This window comes from Hypanus sabinus, chromosome 3, assembly GCF_030144855.1.
Source record: "Hypanus sabinus isolate sHypSab1 chromosome 3, sHypSab1.hap1, whole genome shotgun sequence".
In the NCBI taxonomy this organism is placed as follows: Eukaryota; Metazoa; Chordata; class Chondrichthyes; order Myliobatiformes; family Dasyatidae; genus Hypanus; species Hypanus sabinus.
This window is the reverse complement of record NC_082708.1, coordinates 164967825-164988783: the sequence shown is the minus strand read 5'-3', so window position 1 is coordinate 164988783 and position 20959 is coordinate 164967825. Positions and strand designations below refer to the sequence as shown.

General features: G+C 37.3%; 1 protein-coding gene across 5 annotated transcripts in view; it reads right to left on the bottom strand.

Annotated features, from left to right (window-relative positions):
- Positions 1-1828: 1828 nt before the first annotated feature.
- Positions 1829-20959, bottom strand: part of ccdc142 (coiled-coil domain containing 142) — a 139400-nt gene continuing 120269 nt past the window's right edge. For 4 of the 5 annotated variants that reach the window (XM_059965587.1, XM_059965588.1, XM_059965589.1 and 1 more), the window contains 3 exons: positions 13347-13527; positions 5181-5392; positions 1829-2729 (listed from right to left, as the gene is read on the bottom strand). In XM_059965587.1, coding sequence (XP_059821570.1) covers positions 2476-2729; positions 5181-5392; positions 13347-13527 — 647 coding nt within the window. In that variant the 3' untranslated portion in view covers positions 1829-2475. Of the gene's footprint in view, positions 2730-5180; positions 5393-13346; positions 13528-20959 lie in introns of those variants that run through there. The other variant, XM_059965590.1, reaches the window with a different exon arrangement.

Below are 20959 nucleotides of genomic sequence, written 5' to 3'. Positions count from 1 at the left end.
GGGTTGACTATTGTCTAAATGGAAAGAAAATACAAAAGTTTGAGGTGCAAAGGGATTTGGGAGTCCTTGTGCAGGATTCCCTAAAGGTTAATTTGCAGGTTGAGTCTGTGGGGAGGAAGGCAAATGTGATGATAACATCCATTTCAGGAGGACTAGAATATAAAAGCAAGGACGTAATACTAAGATTTTTTAAAGCACTGATGAGGCCTCAATTGGAGTATTGTGAGCAGTTTTGGGCCCTTTATCTTAGAAAGGATGTACTGAAACTGGAGAGGGTTCAAAGGAGGTTCACAAAAATGATTCCAGGATTGAATGGCTTGTCATATGAAGAGCATTTGATGGCTCTGAGCCTGGATTCATTAGAATTCAGAAGTATGTAGGGTGATCTCATTGAAACCTATCGAATGGTGAAATACCTAGATAGAATGGATGTAAAGAGGATGTTTCCTATGGTTGGTGAGTCTAAGACCAGAGGACATAGCCTCAGAATAGAGGGGTGTTCTTTTACAACAGAGAGAAGTAATTTCTTCAGCCAGAGAGTGCTGAATCTGTGGAATTAATTGCCACAGGAAGCTGTGGAGACCAAGTCTTTGTGTATATTCAATTCAGAATTTGACCGATTCTTGATTGGTCAGGGCATGAAGGGATATGGAGGTGCGGGTGGGGCAGAAATGGCAGGAGATTGGGGCTGAGGGAAAATGGATCAGCCATGATGAAGTGGCAGAGTAGACTCAATGGGTCAAATGGCCAATTTCTGTTGCTTTATCTTATGGTCTTAAGATTTTCTGGTGTTCCTACATAGTGAAAATCATGTCCACTCTGCTTCTAGATAGATGATAACCACATTTAATATGCAGCTCTAGCCATTGGAAAGAGGAAGTTCACAAATACTCTGCTGATGCTTTTCCCTGTGGCAGGGAGCAGGGATGGGGACCCAGCAGTGGTTACTTGCCCCCTTTGTTTAAAAAGGGCCACGATTACAGCATCTCTGAGCTCCTGTGGTATACCCTCCCACCACCGAGGTTGTGCTCCCTTCTTGCTGCTGCCTTTGGAAAGCTGGTACAGGTGCCTCAGGGCTCTCATCACTAGGAATAAGTGGACTTATTTCCACTTGGCATGATTAACTTATTTTTATTTAATTACTTATGGTTTTATATTGCTATATTTCTACACTGTTCTTGGTTGGCACGGCTGTAATGAAACCCAATTTCCCTCAGGATCAATAAGGTATGTCTGTCTGTTCAGGAACAATTATTACCCCTGAACCATTAGGTTTTTGAACTAGAGGAGATAACTTCTCTTGACCAATCATTTATTTGTTCCAATAATCTATGGACTCACTTTCAAAGACTTCATCTCATGTTTTCAATATTTATTATTATTTTCTCTTTTCTATTTGCAATTTGTTGCCTTTTGCATATTGATTATTTGCCCTGTTGAGTTCAGTCTTTTATTTATTCTATTACGGTTTTTGGATTTTTGAGTATGCCTGCACGAAAATGAATCTCAGCGTTTTATATGATGACATACATATACTTTGATAATGAATTTACTTTGAACTTAGAGATCATGGATTTGTGGCATATGTCCTTCACGGCCAATTTTTAGGATTCCAACAGGCAGCTGCTCCTGAGGCGTTGTGCTTTTTAACCTCTAAGCTTGTTGTGGGAAGCAGCAAGTCTGCCTCAAATAGGGACGGAATTAAGAGCGTTCTTGCCTGGATGTTCACTAAATTTAAAAACTCAACACTCTCTGAATATGTAGACAATATTAAAGCCATCAAGAAAGGGAAGACACATTTGAGAGTGTGGATCACGGGTACACCAAGTAAATTTGCACACATAAAAACATTATATTTTAATACATAAAGTTTAAATACAAAATCCTTTTTTAAAGAACATTTAATTAAAAACAGGAAATCCATAAATATTGTTTACAGTTTCTTCAGCTGACAGCCCTCCAAAAAAGGTATAAATTATTGCAGGCATTGTCTAAATTTCAGTATTAAAAACATTTTGTAGAGGCAGTATAATTCCAAAGATTAGATATTTGATAAACATGTTCTATTAGCATCAGTGTATTTAAACATATGATAAATTATTATATAGAATATCTTTAAATCAAAAAATACTGGCTTTCAACATAGGATACCGAATCCTTTTGAACTCAAGACAGCATAAATCAGAACAAATAAACATCGTACAAAAATGAACATTTAAAATTTTGCCTTGCAATATTATATTACAATTAATTCGGCAAAGGAGCTTTTGGTCATCAGCTTTTGAAATGCTAATATTTCAGCGTTGCAATATACATTGAGGCTTCCCTTCAAAATTTGGTAAATTATTCACCAAACTGGAAATATAATGGAGCTCAGAATCTAAAACAGCACTATACTTAACTCAAATAAGTGTTAAAGTGCAAGTCTATGGGTCAGTTTTCCCCACTGATAAACAGAGACAGAAATGTCGCTCACTATTCTGGGGTGTTTTTCATACATGGCAAGCGGAGAATTTTCCTGCGTCTACTGCTGTTCACTCGCAGTGCAAGCCACTCCTGCTGATTTACTGCCAAGTATGACTCTGGGTGCCCAGTAGTTATAATCTTACTCAGTTGATCAGAAGCTTCAGACTGAAAGGCTGCTCTTGTCCTTTCAGACCGTAGATCCAGACTGTCAAGACTGTTCAAGTTCTGATGACTGAAGTCAACCGTCCTGCTGGAAGAGGAGCCTTGGGTGAAGGAAAATATTTATTAGAAGAGTTGAAAGATCATATAATCAAAAACCAAGCTAAGTCAGTTCTAAAAAAACAAACAATGGATCAAAAGCAGATTCAAATGTTTGACCCACAGAAGTATTTCCCAGTTGACATAAGTAACAAATCTCCAGCTGACGGAAACATTTCAAAATCCCTTCTAATTCAAGTGGAAAATTTGCAGCTGTTAATTGCATGAAACAAATATAATTCAATAATTGAGTTCTGAAATGTTCACAATTGATCAGAGTATTTTGAGTTTTCAGCAACTGCACCACACAAAGAAGAAATATAAAAACAGAAGATCTGAAAGCTTAAAACTAAGTAAAATCAACACACCTCCCTTCATTTAACTTTCTTAATCAGACCCATATAACTTTTCACTTAAATGAATTGTAACAAGAGAAAGCAAATCTCTGTATGAGATACAGTACTTCTCCTTCTCATTCCTTACTTTTTATGAGGGAAGGGAATGCTGAGAAACGTTTGGCTTTTACGATGACAACTTTTCCCTCAACATTTATTTATTTATTTATTTATTTACCAGAACAGGCCCTTCCGGCCCTTCGAGCTGTGCAGCCCAGCAACCCCTGATCTAACCTTATCATAATTATGGGACTATTTACAATGACCAACTAACCTATGAACCAATACGTCTTTGGACTGTGGGAGGAAACTGGAGCACACGGAGGAAATCTACGAGGTCATGGGCAGAATGGACAAACTCCTTACAGACAGTGGTGGGGATTGAACCCGGTCACTGGTACAGTAAAGTATTGTGCAACCTTGCGTGAGCTCAAAAGTAACTGTTAGCATTTAAAAACTATTTTGACCTAGAAAACGCTTCAGAAGTCAGGACAAATTACTGTCCTCCAGCTCTCTGCTTGTTGCTTGATTCAACATTTATGATTGGAATTGAATTTAGATGCTGTCTTTGTATTCTATGAATTGAATATTCTAATCTAATAAAATAGTGCAAGTGTAGAAAGACTGAAATAAAATCAGCATAGGTGAACAGGAGACTTGGATTAACATTTCAGTCCTTCACAGGAACTCAGCATCTTTGAGAAAAGTTAACCCCATCTTAGTTGCTGCACAGATACTGCCAGTCTTAAGAGTCTTTTCAGAATTTCTGTAATTATTTAGCTTTCAAATAAAAGAGTTCAGATACAGTATTCAAAAAATAAAGGTTACTGAAAAGTAATTCAAGCATGTAACAGGGAAAAAAAATACAAGTACAGTTAAGCAGTCAATGAACCGCTACTTAAAGCAGATGAAGGGCTAATGATAGGACAAATATTAAGCAAACACGAGGAAATCTGCAGATGCTGGAAATTCAAACAACACACACAAAATGCTGGTGGAACACAGCAGGCCAGGCAGCATCTATAGGGAGAAGCGCTGTCGACGTTTCAGGCTGAGACCCTTTGTCAGGACACTTCGTCGACAGCGCTTCTCCCTACAGATGCTGCCTGGCCTGCTGTGTTCCACCAGCATTTTGTGTGTGTTGTTGGACAAATATTAATGTACTTTTATATCACAGAATCAGCCCCTCATCACACACTTGTTTGGGACTGTGAAGGCAAGTTGAATCCACAATAACAATGGAAAGGAATAAATCTTACCCTTTAAAACTGAACTCCGCAACATTCCATTAAGGTACCAAGTCCACAGAGATACTGAAGAGGGGTTAGACCTTTGACAATTGTAAACTGCCAACAGCCACTGAGAACAGAACTTCATTAATATGCCAGCTGAAACCCACTAGCCTCTTAGAAACTGCCCTATCTTTTGGGACTCTTGTTCCTTTATCTAGAAAAGTTTAGTGTGGGCGAATAAACAACAGGGGTAGATAGTACAGATAACAAGTCAGATCCAGCACAACCCAGTCTGTATGCTAACTGCAAGCATTCTTAAAAATTCTGGTCTTCTATCATGTTTCTGTTTATGCCACATTGTGTCTGCTACTTCAATTCTTATACATGAATTTAGTATCCTTATACCCAACTATACCAACATTCTCCCAAATGGTAACTGTAAATTTGAGCTTGTGTAGCACAGCTGCTCACATGTTAATTTGCACTGTCACATTTTCCCAGGAGGGTAACTTGCACTGTCCTATTTGCTTATTGTCAATTAATTCTCAGTGGTTTAACTACTAACTTTCTAATCAAAATGTTCTGGACATAAAAGAGAGGCAGTGAAGCAGAAAAGAACAGAATTTTCAAGCTTAGAATCTTGGTGGCTAAAGTGAGCCATACTAGGAATCAATGTAGAGCAGGAAACACAGGCTGGGGACTGAATAAGAAGGTGTGAGTCAAGCTATGGGCTGTAAGATTTTTGGATGTTCTTAAGTTCAAAAAGGTAGATGGGAGGTTGGCTAGTATATAATTAATTCAAAATTTACAAGTAATTGAAAACACATACAGCAGCTTCTGAAACGGTCCCAAGTATCTGATGGAACATAGACCTTCCTGGTAGGTTGCTGGAGGAGGCAGATAATGGCATTGTCCACTTGGTGGAAGACACGAAGAGAAAGGACAGCCTGTCTGACTTCCATTGATAGTCGTTGCTCATCTGAACAGATTAATTCTTTAATTGCATCAAAATCTTGCTTTAGCTGTAAGGCACCCTGGACACTGAAGGACGTAAACAATAAATATGCAATTTAATAGCTACATCTGATATACACAGTATGCTATGATCAATACATTATATATATATTGCTCTGGAATAAATTTACCATTGCTGTTTTAATTTGAAATTGTTTAAGAAAGATGCAAGCAGATAACCAGAATAATAATGTGGATTTAAAGATACAATAGGGTTGAGGTTATGTTACAAAGAAGTCAAACTCTGCCATGGCAATTTGCTAATTGGAATTTATTTTAAAATATGGAAAATAAAAATTCTGGTATTAATTACAAAACTGAGTATGCTTATAAACACCAATGGATTCAGTGCTATCATTTGAGGGAGGGAAGGATAATCCTGTCTTTACTTACTTGGCCTATATATGATTCAAGTTCCATACTGTATATGTATAACTACTACCCTCTTAAGTAGCCTCTCAATTTCACTTATGATTTACTATAATGCCAGACTTAGTTACAGGATGTAAAGCTGGGTGTTATTAGCATACAAACTAAAGCTGACCACATGGATTTGGATGATAGTGTTGTGGGACAGTAGATGAATGAAAAAGTAAAAGGACAAAAATAGAATTCTGAATGCTCTGTGGCACAAAGCGAGGAGAAATACCACATCATTTATCCAACATCTGATAGGACATCTAAATCTAAACAAAGTATGTGGTTCTGATTAATTGAGAGGTGATGATTGAGAATACCATTAGCAGTTGAAGTGAGATTAGGAACTAAACTATTATGGCAAAAGACAAGACCATTCAGCCCTATTGTTCAATGCCAGCTTCAAACTCAGCAATCCTGTCCTTCCCATTCATTTGCTCTTTCCCCACAACTCTACATATTAAAGTTCAAAAGTTTAAAGTGAATTCATTATCAAAGTACATATATGACACAATATACAACCGAGATTCATTTTTGCAGGCATCCACAGTATATACAAGAAATAATTAATGAAAGACCACACCCAACAGGATGAAAAACATTGTGCAAAAAAAACCAAACTAAATACACAGAAAAAAAATACACAAACAGCTAGATAGGGAAATAAATAAATAAACAAGCAAAGAAAAAATATCGAGAACATGAATTGAAGAGTCCTTGAAAGTGGTCCATAAGTTGTAGGAACAGTTTAAAGACTGGGTGTGTGAAGTTATCCCCTGTGGTTCAGGAGCCTGATTGTTGAGGGGTAATAACTGTTCCTGAATCTGGTGGTGTGGAACATGAGGCTCCTGTACTTCCTTCCCGATAGCAGTGAGAAAACAACATGGCCTGGATGGTGGAGATCCTAGATGATGGATGCTTCTTTCTTGCAAAATTGCTCCATGTAGATATGCTCTATGGTAGGGAGAGCATTACCCATGATGTATTGGGCTGCATTCATTACTTCTTGTAGGCTTTTCTGTTTAAGGCCATTGGTATTTCCATACTAGAAAATGATGCAACCAATGAATAAACTCTCCATTGTACATCTGTATAAGTTTGTCAAAGTTTTAGAACACATTTTGAAACTTTTCAAGCTTCTAAGTAGCAAAGCAGCCATGCTTTCTTCATAATGGTACTTATGTGCTGGACTCAGGACAAATCCTCTGATAACACCAAGGAATTTAAACACAAAAATTTGTGGTCTACCATCTGGGTAGCCTCCAGCCTGGTGGTATAAACACTGAATTCTCCAATTTCCATTAATTCCCTCCCCCTCCCGCTATCCCAGGTCCCTCTCTGCCTCTCTCCCCTTTCAACTTTCTGCTTCTTTATCTCTACAGTTCTTTCATGCTTATCCCCTCCCCCTCCCCCCTTTATCTTTCCTCTGATTAGTTTTCCACCTGGCGCCTCTAGGCCCTACCCCCTCCCCTATCTCTATTGCTGGGCTTCAGCCCTCTCTTCCCCCCCATTCCTGATGAAGGGTCTCGGCCCGAAACGTTGGCTACTCTTTTCTCACGGATGCTGCCTGACCTGCTGAGTTCTTCCAGCGTTGTGTACGTACCAAGGAATTTAAAGTTGCTGACCCTCTCTACCTCTGATCCCTTGATGAAGACTGCTTTATGGAAGTTCAATTTCCTCCCCTGAAGTCAATAATCAGCTCCATGGTCTTGCTGATGTTGATTGAGAGGCTTTTATTGTGGCACCACTCAGCCAGATTTTCAACCTCCCTCTATGCTGATTCAGCACCACCTTTGATTTAGGCAATGACAGTGGTATCAGCAAACTTAAATATGGCATTTTAACTGTGCTTAGTCTCAGTCATAAGTATAAAGTGGGTAGAGCAGGGGCTAAGCACACAACCTTGTGGTGCACCTCTGCTGATGGAAATTGTGGAGATGTCGTTGTCGATCCAGACTGACTGATGTCTGCAAGTGAGGAAATTGAGGATCCAGCTGCACAAGGAGGTATTGAGGACTAGCACTTGAAGCTTATTGATTAGTTTTGAGGGGATGGTAGTATTTAATATTGAGCTGTAGTCAATGAAGAGCATCCCAATGTATATATCTTCACTGTCCACATGTTCCAGGATTAAGTGAAGAGCCAATGAAATGACATCTGTTTTTGACCTGTTGTGACTGCAGGCAAATTGGAGTGGGTCTAAATCGCTTCTGAAGCAGGAGTTGATGATTTCATCACAATTCTCTCAAAGTATACTTCATCACAGTGGATGTAAGTGCTACTGGATGATCATTATTGAGGAAGGTTACCACATTCTTCTTAGGCACCAATATAATTGAAGCATGTTTGAAACAGGTGGATACCCCAGACTACTGAAGCAAGAGGTTAAAGATATCAGAGAACATTCCAGCCATTTGATCAGCACAAATCTTTAGTATTTGGCCAGGTACCCAGTCTGGGCTGGGTCTTTCCGTGGGTTCACTCTGCTGAAGAATGCTCTCATGTCTCACATCACAATGGAGTTTGTGAAGATGGCACCATATACTGACGGTCAAAGAGAGCATAAAAGGCATTGAGCTCATCTGGGAGTGAAAACTTGTTGCTACCTATGAAACTTCATTTCACTTTGTAGGAGGTGATAGCATTCAAGCCCTGCTACAGCTGTCAAGCATCCTTCAGTGATTCAGGTTTGATCCAGAATTGCCATGGAGAGTCAGATGTCTTCCCAGAGATCATACTTAGACCTCTTGTAACTTCCTTTGTCACCAGACCTGAACGCCACTGATCTGGGCCTCAACAGGTTGCAGATGTCATGGTTCATCCGGAACCTCTGTTTGGAGAAGACTCTGGATGATTTTTTGGGAAACACTCATCTATGACTGTTTTTATAAAGTCCATGACAACCATCGTGCATTCATTCAGATCCTCTGATGAGTCCTTGAACATGGTACAGTCCACCGACTTAAAGCAAACCCTCTGCATAGCCACTCCTCTGCCTCTCGTGACATTTTCATCACCCTTATTTCTGGAACCTTACTCTTTAGCCTCTTCTTGTATGCAGTAGGACGACAACCAAGTGATTAGATTTCCCAAAATATGGTCTAGAGATCGAATGGTGGCATTTATTATGGTAGTATAGCAGTGATTGAGTGTATTGGGACCACTGGTGCTGCTGGTAATACGTTGATGATAATTGGGCAGAGATTTCTTCAAACAAGTCTGACTGAAGTCCCCAACAATGATTTGAAAAGTGTCAGGGTAGACTGGTTCTTGTTTGCTGATGGCAGTACTTTGAGTGCCTGCTTAATATTTGCATTTGGCAGTATGTAAACTGTGGTCAGGATCATGGAGGGGAGCTCTCCCTCTCAAGTGCCTTTCCAGATCCCTTTTCAAGGCCATGCCCGCTGGCAGTGAATTCCTAGCCTGACTAAAAAGAAAAATTCTCATAGTCTTTTTTCATCCTTAATGAATTTTAAAATCTTTATTCCCTAATCTTTGAACAATCTGCTGAAGAGAACAGCTTCCCGCTATTTACCCTATGCAGTCATGAGCCTCTGCACCACCATCAAATCTCCTCTAAACCTTCGCTCCAAGGACAACAATGCCAGATTCTCCCATTTAATTATGTGATTGAAAACTTTCAGCCCTGGAATAATTTTAGTAAAGGCTTTCTGGCTCTTCTGTAAAACCTTCACATCCAGAATTGGATTCAATATTCCAATGTGGCTGCCCTTTGTAAAAATCAGTGTTTTAGATAAGCTCAGCATTACTTTGATGTACTAAATGCCTCTCTTGTATGATTCCAAGTTGGTTTACTTTAATGATCATGGTATAATATGCCTGTGTACTTTCAAGGATTTGTGAACACACATACCCAGGCACTTTCGTTCTGCATAAGTTATAGGACTGTGTGCTTTAGTCAATACTGCTTCTCCTTATTCCTTCTACCAAAGTGTATTGATTTGCACTTCTCATTGCTATTTAATCTGACTATTCAACCACCTCAACAATGTCTTCCTGCAGTCTATTATTATCTTACTCTCTGCCACATTTCTGAATTTCACTCAAAAATTTGGAATTGTTGCCCTGCACATCCATATTCAACAGAAATGGGGAGGATTTACTGTCACTGATTACTGTACAGCAAAGACAAATCTTTGCAGAAACTTCTTTTGTTAAATGACAATTGACTGGCTGATTTCTAGTTGCAATTTGAAATAAATTAATTTTTGGTTCAGATCTCTTAACATTTCAACCTAGACAGGATCTGACATCTAATAAGCTACAATCAGTTTTATCGCCCAATGCAACAATACAATGTCTTGTAAAAGTATTCAGCTTCCAACAGTTTGTTCACATAAATGAGTATTACAACCAGGGATTTTAATCAACTTAACTGAGAATTTTTAATTGTGAATCACATGCTCTTTTCTACCCCACAGTGGAGCACCCCAAAAAAAGGGAAAACTAATGCATGAAAAACTAAGAATTCAAGAACTAAAATATCAGCAACTCAAAAGTATTCATCCCCATGTTCAGTACTTAGTTGAACCACCTCTCACAGTTATTACAGGCAACAGTCTTTATTGGATAAATCTCAATTAGCTTTGTACAATGTGATGGAGCAGAAGTTGTCCTTCCTCCTTGCTAAATTGCTCAAGCTGTGCCAGTTTAGTTGGGAAGTGGTGGTGGACAGCAATCTTAAGATCTTGCAAGAGACGTTCATTTGGGTGAAGGTCAAGACTCTGACTTAGTCACTCAAGGACATCAATTTTCTTCATTTGAAGCCACTCCATGGTTGTTCTGGCAGTGTGCTTTGGATCGTTGTCCTACTGAAAGGTGAACTTTCTCCCCAGTTTAGGCTTCCTGGGCTTGCAGGGTCTTATCTAGACCTCTCTGTATTTAGCAGTATTCATCTTCCCATCAGTCCTGACCAAATTTCCAGTCCCTTCTTCTAAAAAGCATCTCCATAGCATGATGCTACTTCCACCATACCACCAGTAGGGATGGTGTTACCAGGCTGATGCATAGTATTAGATTCATACCACATGTAGTGCTTAGTGTTGAGGCCAAGAAGTTCCCCTTAAGTCTCAAGATCTTCTTCTGAATCTTTACAGTATCGTCTAAGTGATGCTTTGTAAAGACTTCATGGGCAAGGATGCACTTCTTTTTTTAGTCAGGGCCTCTTTCTTGCCGCTCTTCCGTAAAAACCTTTTTTGTGCAAAGCCTTAGAGATTGTGGAGCCCATGAACTTCATCTCCAGTTGCAACCACTGTCTTCTGCAGCCCACATAGAGTGACTATTGACATCACAATAGCATCTCTTATAAGTGCCATTCATCTTTGGCGACTAATTTAGAAGGGTGGCCTGACCTAGACAGTGTGGCTGTGGTTTCATATTATTTTTACTTTTTCATGATGGACTGCACTGAGGTCCAAGGTATGTTCAGTACCTCTGAGATGGTCCTGTACCCTTCCCCAGGCTGAATCTTCATTTTTGTTTGGCCTGTTGAAAATCTACCATGCTGTTGGATGTTACATAGAAAGGGGGTATTGATTCTTGTGAATTCACTGAAAACAGGTGACCCTACATTAACAAATTGGGTGTGTTGGTAAGGTATTTGAATCTGAGGAATGTTAAGTGGAATTACAAAAGGGATTAATACTTTTTCAACCTTTTAATTTTTGTTTATAATTTTTAGTAAATGGTTGATGTGTTTTGGAATTTTTCTTTTGATTTGACATTATGCACAATATTTTGTACATTAATCCTACAATATATTTTAAATTTAGAAAAGAGACAGTAAAATGTGAAAATAGTTGTGGGGGCTGAATCCTTTTTCAAGGCACTGTACTGTATTCCGTATTCACCCAGCTAACAAGAGTCACCTGCCACTCATTTCGAACTCATTATCTGCAGACTATTAAATACAGCTCTCATCCATTGTCCTTTGTTAACCCATAGAACCAGTCAGCTTCAACCTGTTGTGCTAATCTTCAGTTACCTCGTTGTGTTAAGTACGGTATCTGGTCTCTCTTGATTTGAGGCCCATGGTGGCTTGTTATTTTACAACTTAGTTACTGTTAAACTGTTTCCACAGCTCTGCTTTCAGATAAAACCACCTCACATTTCCTGAATCAATATATTGATTCTTATTCTGAAATCCTTATTAATTCTCCTTGCTTTGCCGTTTTCCATAGCCTTCTTTTAAAGGCATGGTTCACTAGTATGAAAAGATAGATTCTTGATCTCGCAATCTTCCTTGTTATCATCTTGCACCTTATTGTCTACCTGCTCTACACTTTTTCTGTAGCTGTTAAGCCTTATTCTGCGTTATACTACTGCTTTACCTTGTATTGCTTCAAGGCTCTGTAAATTATCTGTACCAACAGTATGCCAAGCTTTTTACTGTACCTCAGCACATAAGACCATAGACCATAAGATATAGAAGCATAATTAGGCTGGCCCAAATGCTAATATCACATTTGCCTTCCTTACCACTACCTCAACCTATAAGTTAGCCTTTAGGGAATCCTGCGCAAGAATGCACAAGTCCCTTTGCACTTCTGATTTTTAAATTTTCTCCCCATTTAGAAAATAGTCTATGCCTTTATTCCTTCTACCAAAGTGGATGACCATAAACTTCCCTACACTATATTCCAACTGACACTTCTTTGCTCATTCTCCCAATCAGTCTAAGCCCTTCAGCAGACTCCCTGTACCTTTGTATTGTCTGTAAACTTGGACATAAAGCCATCATTTCTGTTATCTGGCATATAATATGAAAAAAAATGGTCTCAATAACAACTCCTGCGGAACACCACTAGTCATAGGCAGACTTTACTCCCATCCTTTGCCTCCTGCCAGTCAACCAATCTTCTATCCATGCTTGTAATACCTAGGGCTTGTATCTTGTTAGGCAGCTTCATGTGGAGCACCTTGTTAAAGGCCTATAAACCTATTCAATTTTTAAAAAATTGTGCTTTTTGCTTTATGATCTACAACCTTTCATTGTGCTATTGGATTGCAGTTCTTGACTCTTTTTCCTGACCTGTTCATTTGGCTAAACCCCACCCACAAAAATTCAGTATGTCATCTTTTCACTTAAATATTATAAAACATTTTCTAGTGAAGCTTAATTATTGACACACTTTTTGAGTCAGAATATTCTGGATTTAAGCTCCACACCAGAGACTCAAGCAGAAAAGTGTAGGGAATGCTGCGTGCTGGTTGTAGCATTTGAATAAGGATCCCAACGATCTGTCAAGAGGATGTAAAAATCTCATTCCATTAATTTGAAAGGGAACAGGAAATATCCCCTGTTTTCTAGCCAATACTGCAGGGAAATCATGTTCCAGTTTGTTTTGACATTTTTAACATGCATTCACTAATGTTTATATGACCTGTTATTCAGCTGTATAAAGCAGTTTCAAGATATTTTATTATTGGAGTACTCTCTAGACAGTTGAACCAATTGCTTTGCCAGATAAAATTGACAGACACAAGCTCTAAGAAGCAGTTATCAAAAGCATATAACTTCAAATAAAATTATTAGATAGGTGACCTAAATTTTATCTTTTCTTTCAATATATGATCCATCCAGGCCTCCACGAAAGCAGTCAAGGCTTCTGTCAATGGGATGATTTGAGCATCTTCTGGAAGCTGATGAATCCCCTCCAGCACCTGACCAAATATAGCATGCACGGCGGCAGTCGCATATTCATTGGATTTACTGGGGAGCACAACTGAAATGGATAAAGAAAGCTGTCTTCACTTCATTTGATTCACAAAATGAATTACTTGGCAAGCATCTCTAATGAAAACCAGAAGAGATTTTGAACTAATTTTAATGTTACCAAGTTTGACCTAAACCAAACAATGTTCAAAAAAATGATTAAAAAGCTAAACAGTTACTACTTGCTTCCTAGATAGGGGAAAAGCACGATAAAGAACTAGGTAAATCCGGTTCGGGGAAATGACATAGGGAAAGTGGACTAGCAATGTGTTCTGAAGAGGGTCTTGGTCCAAAACATCAACTGTTTACTCTTTTTCATAGATGATGCCTGGCCTGCTGAGTTCCTCAAGCTTTTTGTGTGTGTTTCTTGGATTTCCAGCATCTGGCGATTTTCCCTTGTTTAAGAAATGAGTTCAGTGGTGACTTGAATATTGGCTGCCAGGGGTTCGTGAAGTCAGTCTAGGGTTGTGGTCATCATGTCAACTTCTGCAAACAGGTGTGAAATGGGATGTGATTGCGAATGTTAGGATGGGTTGGGTTGGCTACAAAAGTAGATTATAGAGTGGGAAAGCTGACAGTCATGTCTTTGGAGTGTATGTGGTGGCTAAAGGAGAGCCAGGAGGCTGATTACTGAATTGGGTTCCCTACAGCAGCCAGGCACCTATTAAGGATAGCCCCCTTTGAGTGACAGGGATAGGCATCAACAGACTTTTTGAGTAGCCCACAGATCATATTGGTTACACAAACACCATGAAAATCACAAAAAATGACAGAAAAACAACCACTCCAGGGTTTTGGATGGTACTGCAGATGATTAAAGTCCTTTGAGTACTACGTACCAGATGATCGATTACCCTAGAACAAAAATTGTAGATTTTATGTCCGACACACTTCGTGGGTCCAATGAAGCTTTATTAGATTGCATAAAACTGAAACATTTGATGTTATATCATCCAATTTCTTTGCAAAAGTGTGCAGCAATTACTCTAACTAGTTATCATTTATGCTCATGAATTGTATAGCTATCTACGAACGATGGAAAACAAGAATTCCTTGTACGATATTGCACATCAAGTTCTATTTTTATGGCTGTACACACCATGATGCAAGTGTACCTATTTATTCTAGTTTATAGATGCATTTTTTGAATAAAACTTAGATTATATGCACCAAATCATTTAATTATAATAACAAAAAAAACAGAATCTCAAAATATTATGGCATAGGAGTTGACTATTTGATCTAAAATACTGGCATTGAGAATACCTGTACTTTCCAGAATACCTCTTCATTTCTGGGCCAGGCAAATTCTAAGGGAAACACATCTAATGATTTATAAAGTCAATGTTTAAATAATACACAGGAGATGTTCAAGTTAACTAAAATTTACAGTCCCATTTAATATAGCTAAGAGCCTAAGCAATATTTTGCTGTGAATCAATTATTTCTCAAATGCTGGTATAAATGTTTGAAGATTCTTTTAAGGTTAGACTGTGATCTAATAATACCTTAGTCTTGAGCAAGTAGGGCAAATTTTAAAGTTTAAGATGTTCCTGCCATAAGGAGCTGAACAGCAAACCATCCTGAATTCAAAATCTCACACTTCACTTTTCAATCTCACCAAAACTAGGCGAATTAGCAATCATTCCTGAATTCTGAAACAAGAGACTGACCATAACATGAGTGGCTGAAAATTAAAGAAGTAGTTGGTGCTGGAATCTAGATGAGCTTCTGATCAGGAGCAGAGTTGCAAAGCTTAAGGAAAGGTCATGCCAACGTTCATTTGTCCAATTTATTCTATTTTTATGGATGTAAAGTTTGAATAAAACCAGATAAAATTAGAATAAATAAGAATGATTCAGATAAGACCATAAGACATAGGAGTAGAAATAGGCCATCTGGCCCATCAGGTCTGCTCCACCATTCAATCATGGCTGATCCTTTTTTTCTGTCCTCCTTAACCCCAGTTCCTGGCCTTCTTCCCGTAACCTTTAAAGCCATCTCCAATCAAGAACCTATCAATCTCTGCCTTAAAAACCCCAATGACCTGGCCTCCACAGCTGCATGTGGCCTCAAATTTCACATATACATCACTCTTTGGTTAAAGAAATTTCTCTGCATCTCTGTTTTGAAAGTGCACCCCTCTATCCTGAGGCTGTGCCCTCTTGTCCTAGACCCTCCATCAATCTTCGTATCATCTGCAAACCTGGCAACAAAGCTATCTAATCCATCATCTAAATAATTTATATACAGCATAAAAAGAAGTGGTCCCAACAGCGACCCCTGTGGAACAGCATGAGTCACTAGCAGCCAACCTGAAAAGGATCCTTTTATTCTCACTCACTGCCTCCTATCAATGGGCCAATGCTCTAACCACATTAGTAACTTTTCTGTAATACCATGGGCTCTTAACTTGGTAAACAGCCTCATGTGTGATACCTTGTCAAATGCCTTCTGAAAGTCCAAATATACAACATCCACTGCATCTCCTTTATCTATCCTACTTGTAATCTCCTCAAAGAATTCTAATAGGTTCGTCAGACAGGATCTTCCCTGAAGGAAACCATGCTCACTTTGTACAATCTTGTCCTGTGTCACCAAATACTCCATTACCTCATCCTGAACAATTGACTCTAACATCCTCCCAACCACTGAAGTCAGGCTAAATGGTCTATAATTTCCTTTCTGCTACCTTCCTTCTTTCTTAAAGAGTGGAGTGACATTTGCAATTTTCAAATCCTCTGGCACCATGCCAGAGTCCAATGATTTTCGAAAGATCATTGCTATTGCCACCACAATCTCTAATACTACCTCTTTCAGAACCCTAGGGTGCAGTTCATCTGGTCCGGGTGACTTATGTACCTTTGGGGGTGGAGTTTCAAGATGGCGACGTAGACATCTGCCTTTTAGGTGCTCTTCATTTTTTAAGCTATAATCACCCTTTAATCAAATCTTTTCGTACCTAACTACATGGGTTGATATTTACGATTTATTTCTTTTGTAAAATAATACTTGATTTAATTTTTTCAAACTTAAAATGTCTGTACCTAAGAAATCGTCTAAAGACCCTTGATGCAATCTCCAGTCTTCTGAATACTAAACTGGACACTAAACTTGCAAGTCTGGAAAATAAACTTACTGCGAAAATGTCTGAGCTTGAAGATGTCGTTAGATCATTTGATACCAAGCTTCAATCGCTGGCAGCAGATATTGAACGGCATGAAGAAAAGTTTGCGGCTCTTGACAAGATAATTTGTGAAAAAATACGTACAATCGAAACTTTGGAGGAGAAGGTACGGTCGACCGCTAAAATAGTGGAGCAGAATAAGTTTAAAATCACCGATCTTGAAAACCGATTTCGCAGACAGAACTTGCGTATTATTGGATTTCCCGAAAATGTTGAGTCTGGTGACTTAACTGAATATTTCTCTAACTTATTGTGGGAAATTTTTGGCGAGGATGCTTTGCGGGTTAAACCTACTATTGACCGTGCCCACAGAGTTCCGAGATTTTCGGCTGCGAAAGACAAACCACGAGCTGTGATTGTCCGTCTCCATTATCCTTGGGAGAAAGAGCTTTTAATTCGATTAGCTCATCAGAAAGGTATGATTTCTCACAAAAACAACAAGTTTCGTGTTGTGGAGGATTATTCATTCGAGGTAATGAGGGCGAGAATCGCTTTTAAACCGGTGATGGCAGAGATTCATTCGATTGGACTTAAACAAGTTTTAAGATACCCAGCGAATCTCAGAATTACGTTGAGTGATGATAGTCAGCGCTTCTTTAATACTCCGGAAGAAGCGAAGAAATTCGTTGAAGAATATCGGTCTTCTAGTACGTTGAACTATGCGTTATGTTGAAGAATTTTTGGAGAGAAGACGCCATTCCGCTTTTAGGCTTTAACTTATGAAGCTGCAGTATAGCTTTTTACTTTGGTCTGTAGACCTGTTTTTTTTTATTATCATGATTTACAGATGCTCTTTTAATTTTATTATAATGTTTTTTTTTAATTAAGTTTTTTTTCCCTCTGGATTAGATATACACGTTAAGATTTTGTAATAATGATTTATTTTTTAAGATGTCGTTTCTTTTTCCCATAAGACTTTGCTTTCCGTAAGCGTTTATTTGCCTGTATTTGAGAATGGGACGAATGTCTTGAATTTTTGGACCTTTTTTTATATATATTGTAGTGGTTATTGAATCCTTTTTTAATCTTATTTTGATGACCTTTTTTTTTAAAAAAAAGATTGGCGAATTTACATTTATATTCTGTAATATGGTCCTTTCAAAATGTCGTTTCTTCTTCCCATAAGTCTCTGTTTTTGAAACGTCATTTTCTTATATTTGAATATGGAATCTTTTTTTAAAGGCATATTACACTACTTTAAATTTCAATGGTTATCCTTATTTTTATTAATGATTTTTTGCTTTTTTATATTATTTTTTCATTTTGATTGATATATATTCTTTCTTTTTACAACCCTGTATTTATATCTGGGTGTTATATAGTTTCTCTTTTCTTTCTTTTCATGAAGTTGCCATCCTGAAATGGGGATAATATTAGTATTAGTTTGTGCGCCTGCCGCTTGGCTCTTTTTTGAGGGGTTGGGGGAGGGGGTAGGGATCTTTTCTCACGCTTTTGCTTTTTATTTTTTTGCTTTTAGTTTATGAGCCAACTTTAAATTATTAATATTGTTGAGGTGTCATGTTCTCCGGTTGCTCCTGAATCATTTTTCCTTCTTCCTGAATCATGGGTTATATGTCTTTTTAACCTTTTATGATATACACAACTAATATTGGCATGATGGATAAGTCTATTAACTTTATCTCTTGGAATACTAATGGTTTAAATCATCCGATTAAACGTAAAAAAATATTTAAAGTATTCCATAGACTAAACGCTAATATTATTTTTGCACAGGAGACCCATATTAGGAGGGAGGATAATCAACGTTTTTTTTAGGTTCTGGAAGGGTCAACAATTTCACTCGAATTGTACCACCAAAATTAGGGGTGTGTCTATTTTTATAGACCCTTCAATTTCGTTTACACATCATGAAATTATTTCTAATCCACAGGGCAGATTTTTGTTGATAACTGGTTCACTTTTTAATCGAAAAGTGGTTCTAGTTAATATTTATGCTCCAAACTTTGACTGCCCTGAATTTTTTAAAAGTTTATTTACTTCCCTTCCTAATCTAAATGAATATATGTTGATAATGGGTGGAGATTTCAATTGTTGTCTGAATCCTTTGATGGATAGATCTAAACCTATCCGAATTCTTCTGAATAGATCAGCCTTACTTATTAATTCTTTTATGGTTTATTCGGGAATTACTGAAATATGGCGGTTTTTGAACCCTAAAGATAAAGAATTTTCATTTTTTTCACATGTATATCACATTTATTCTAGAATTGATTATTTCCTTATTGATCATCGTTTATTAACGGATGTTACTGATTGTAAATATGATTCTATTACTATTTCGGATCATGCACCTTTGAAGTTATCTATCAAGATTTCGGACTTTTCCAATAATACTAGATCTTGGAGACTTAACGCTACTTTGCTTCAAGACCCAGAATTTATCACCTACATAAAACAGCAAATTGACTTGTTTTTCTCAACAAACTATACTGAAGAGATTGACAGAGGAATACTTTAGGACTCTTTTAAGGCTTTTATCCGTGGACAAATTATCTCATATTCCGTTGGTAAAAGAAAACAAAGATATTTAGATATTGCTTTATTAGTGGATAAAATTAAAGAAATTGATAAGATTTATTCCGTGACTCCTACCAAAGAACTTTATAAGAAGAGAGTTGAGCTTCAAATGGAGCATAGCTTATTATTATCTTCTTCAATTGAGAATCAATTAATTAGGACCAGGGCTCAATTTTATATCCATAGTGATCGAACTGGTAAACTGTTAGCTAATCAATTAAAAGCTATTTCGACTAAGCGACAAATTATTAAAATTCGTAAACAAGACGGTAATCTAACTACTGATCATAAAGAAATCAATAACACTTTTCAAGATTTTTATAAATCTTTATATCAATCAGAATTTGATGGTGATCTGTCCATGATGGATAATTTTTTTAACAATTTGAATATTCCCAAACTGACAGATGAAGATCGTAGCTTGTTCGATGCTCCTATCTCTATGGCCGAAATAGGAGAGGCTATCTCATTAATGAATTCAGGGAAAGCTCCTGGTCCTGATGGTTATATTATAGAATTTTTTAAAACTTTTTCTTCTTTGCTTTCCCCTTGGTTATGTGAAATCTTTAATGATGCATTTGCTAAGAAGAGATTACCTCAATCTTTTTATGAAGCTACTATCTCTCTAATTCTTAAAAAAGATAAGGATCCTACTTTATGTGCATCTTATCGCCCTATATCACTATTAAATGTAGACTCTAAGATTCTTACAAAAATTTTAGCCATTAGGTTAGAAAAGGTACTATCACAGATTATTTCAGAAGACCAAACTGGTTTTATTAGGAATCGGTATTCCTTTTTTAATGTTAGAAAATTGATTAATATAATTTATACTTTATCACCGATAATCCCAGAATGTGTTATTTCATTAGATGCTGAAAAAGCTTTTGATAGAGTTGAATGGACATACTTATTTAACGCTTTGAGATATTTTAATTTTAGTCCTAATTTTATATCATGGATCAAACTAATATATTATAAACCTGTTGCTTCTGTTCTTACAAATAATTACAGATCCTCTTTTTTTCAATTATCTCGTGGTACGAGACAAGGTTGTCCCTTAAGTCCTTTATTATTTAATATCGCATTAGAACCTTTAGCCATTGCTATTCGTGAATCTCCTAATATTTTTGGTATTACCCGTAATGAGAAGTTATACAAGTTATCACTTTATGCTGATGACTTGTTGTTATATATTTCTGATCCTGACAGGTCTATTCCCGCTATTTTATCCTTATTGGCTCAATTTGGTAGTTTTTCTGGTTATAAACTAAACTTGGTTAAGAGTGATTTATTCCCTTTAAACGCACAAACTTTATTGAATGATAGGATACCATTTAAAGTTGTTACTGATAACTTTATCTATTTAGGTATAAAAATTACCAAGAAATATAAAGATTTATTTAGACTGAACTTTTTACCTATGCTCCATCAAATTCAACAACTTACTACAAGATGGTCTCCCCTATCCTTATCATTAGTTGGTCGGATTAATGCTATTAAAATGATGATTTTACCGAAATTTTTATATTTATTTCAAGCTTTACCAATTTTTATTCCTAAATCTTTTTTTGTTAATATTGATTCAAAAATTTCCTCATTTGTGTGGCAAAATAAAAACCCCAGGTTAAGTAAAAGGCAATTACAAAAATCTAAAAAAGATGGTGGTTTAGCTTTACCTAACTTTAGATTTTACTATTGGGCGAATAATATTCGT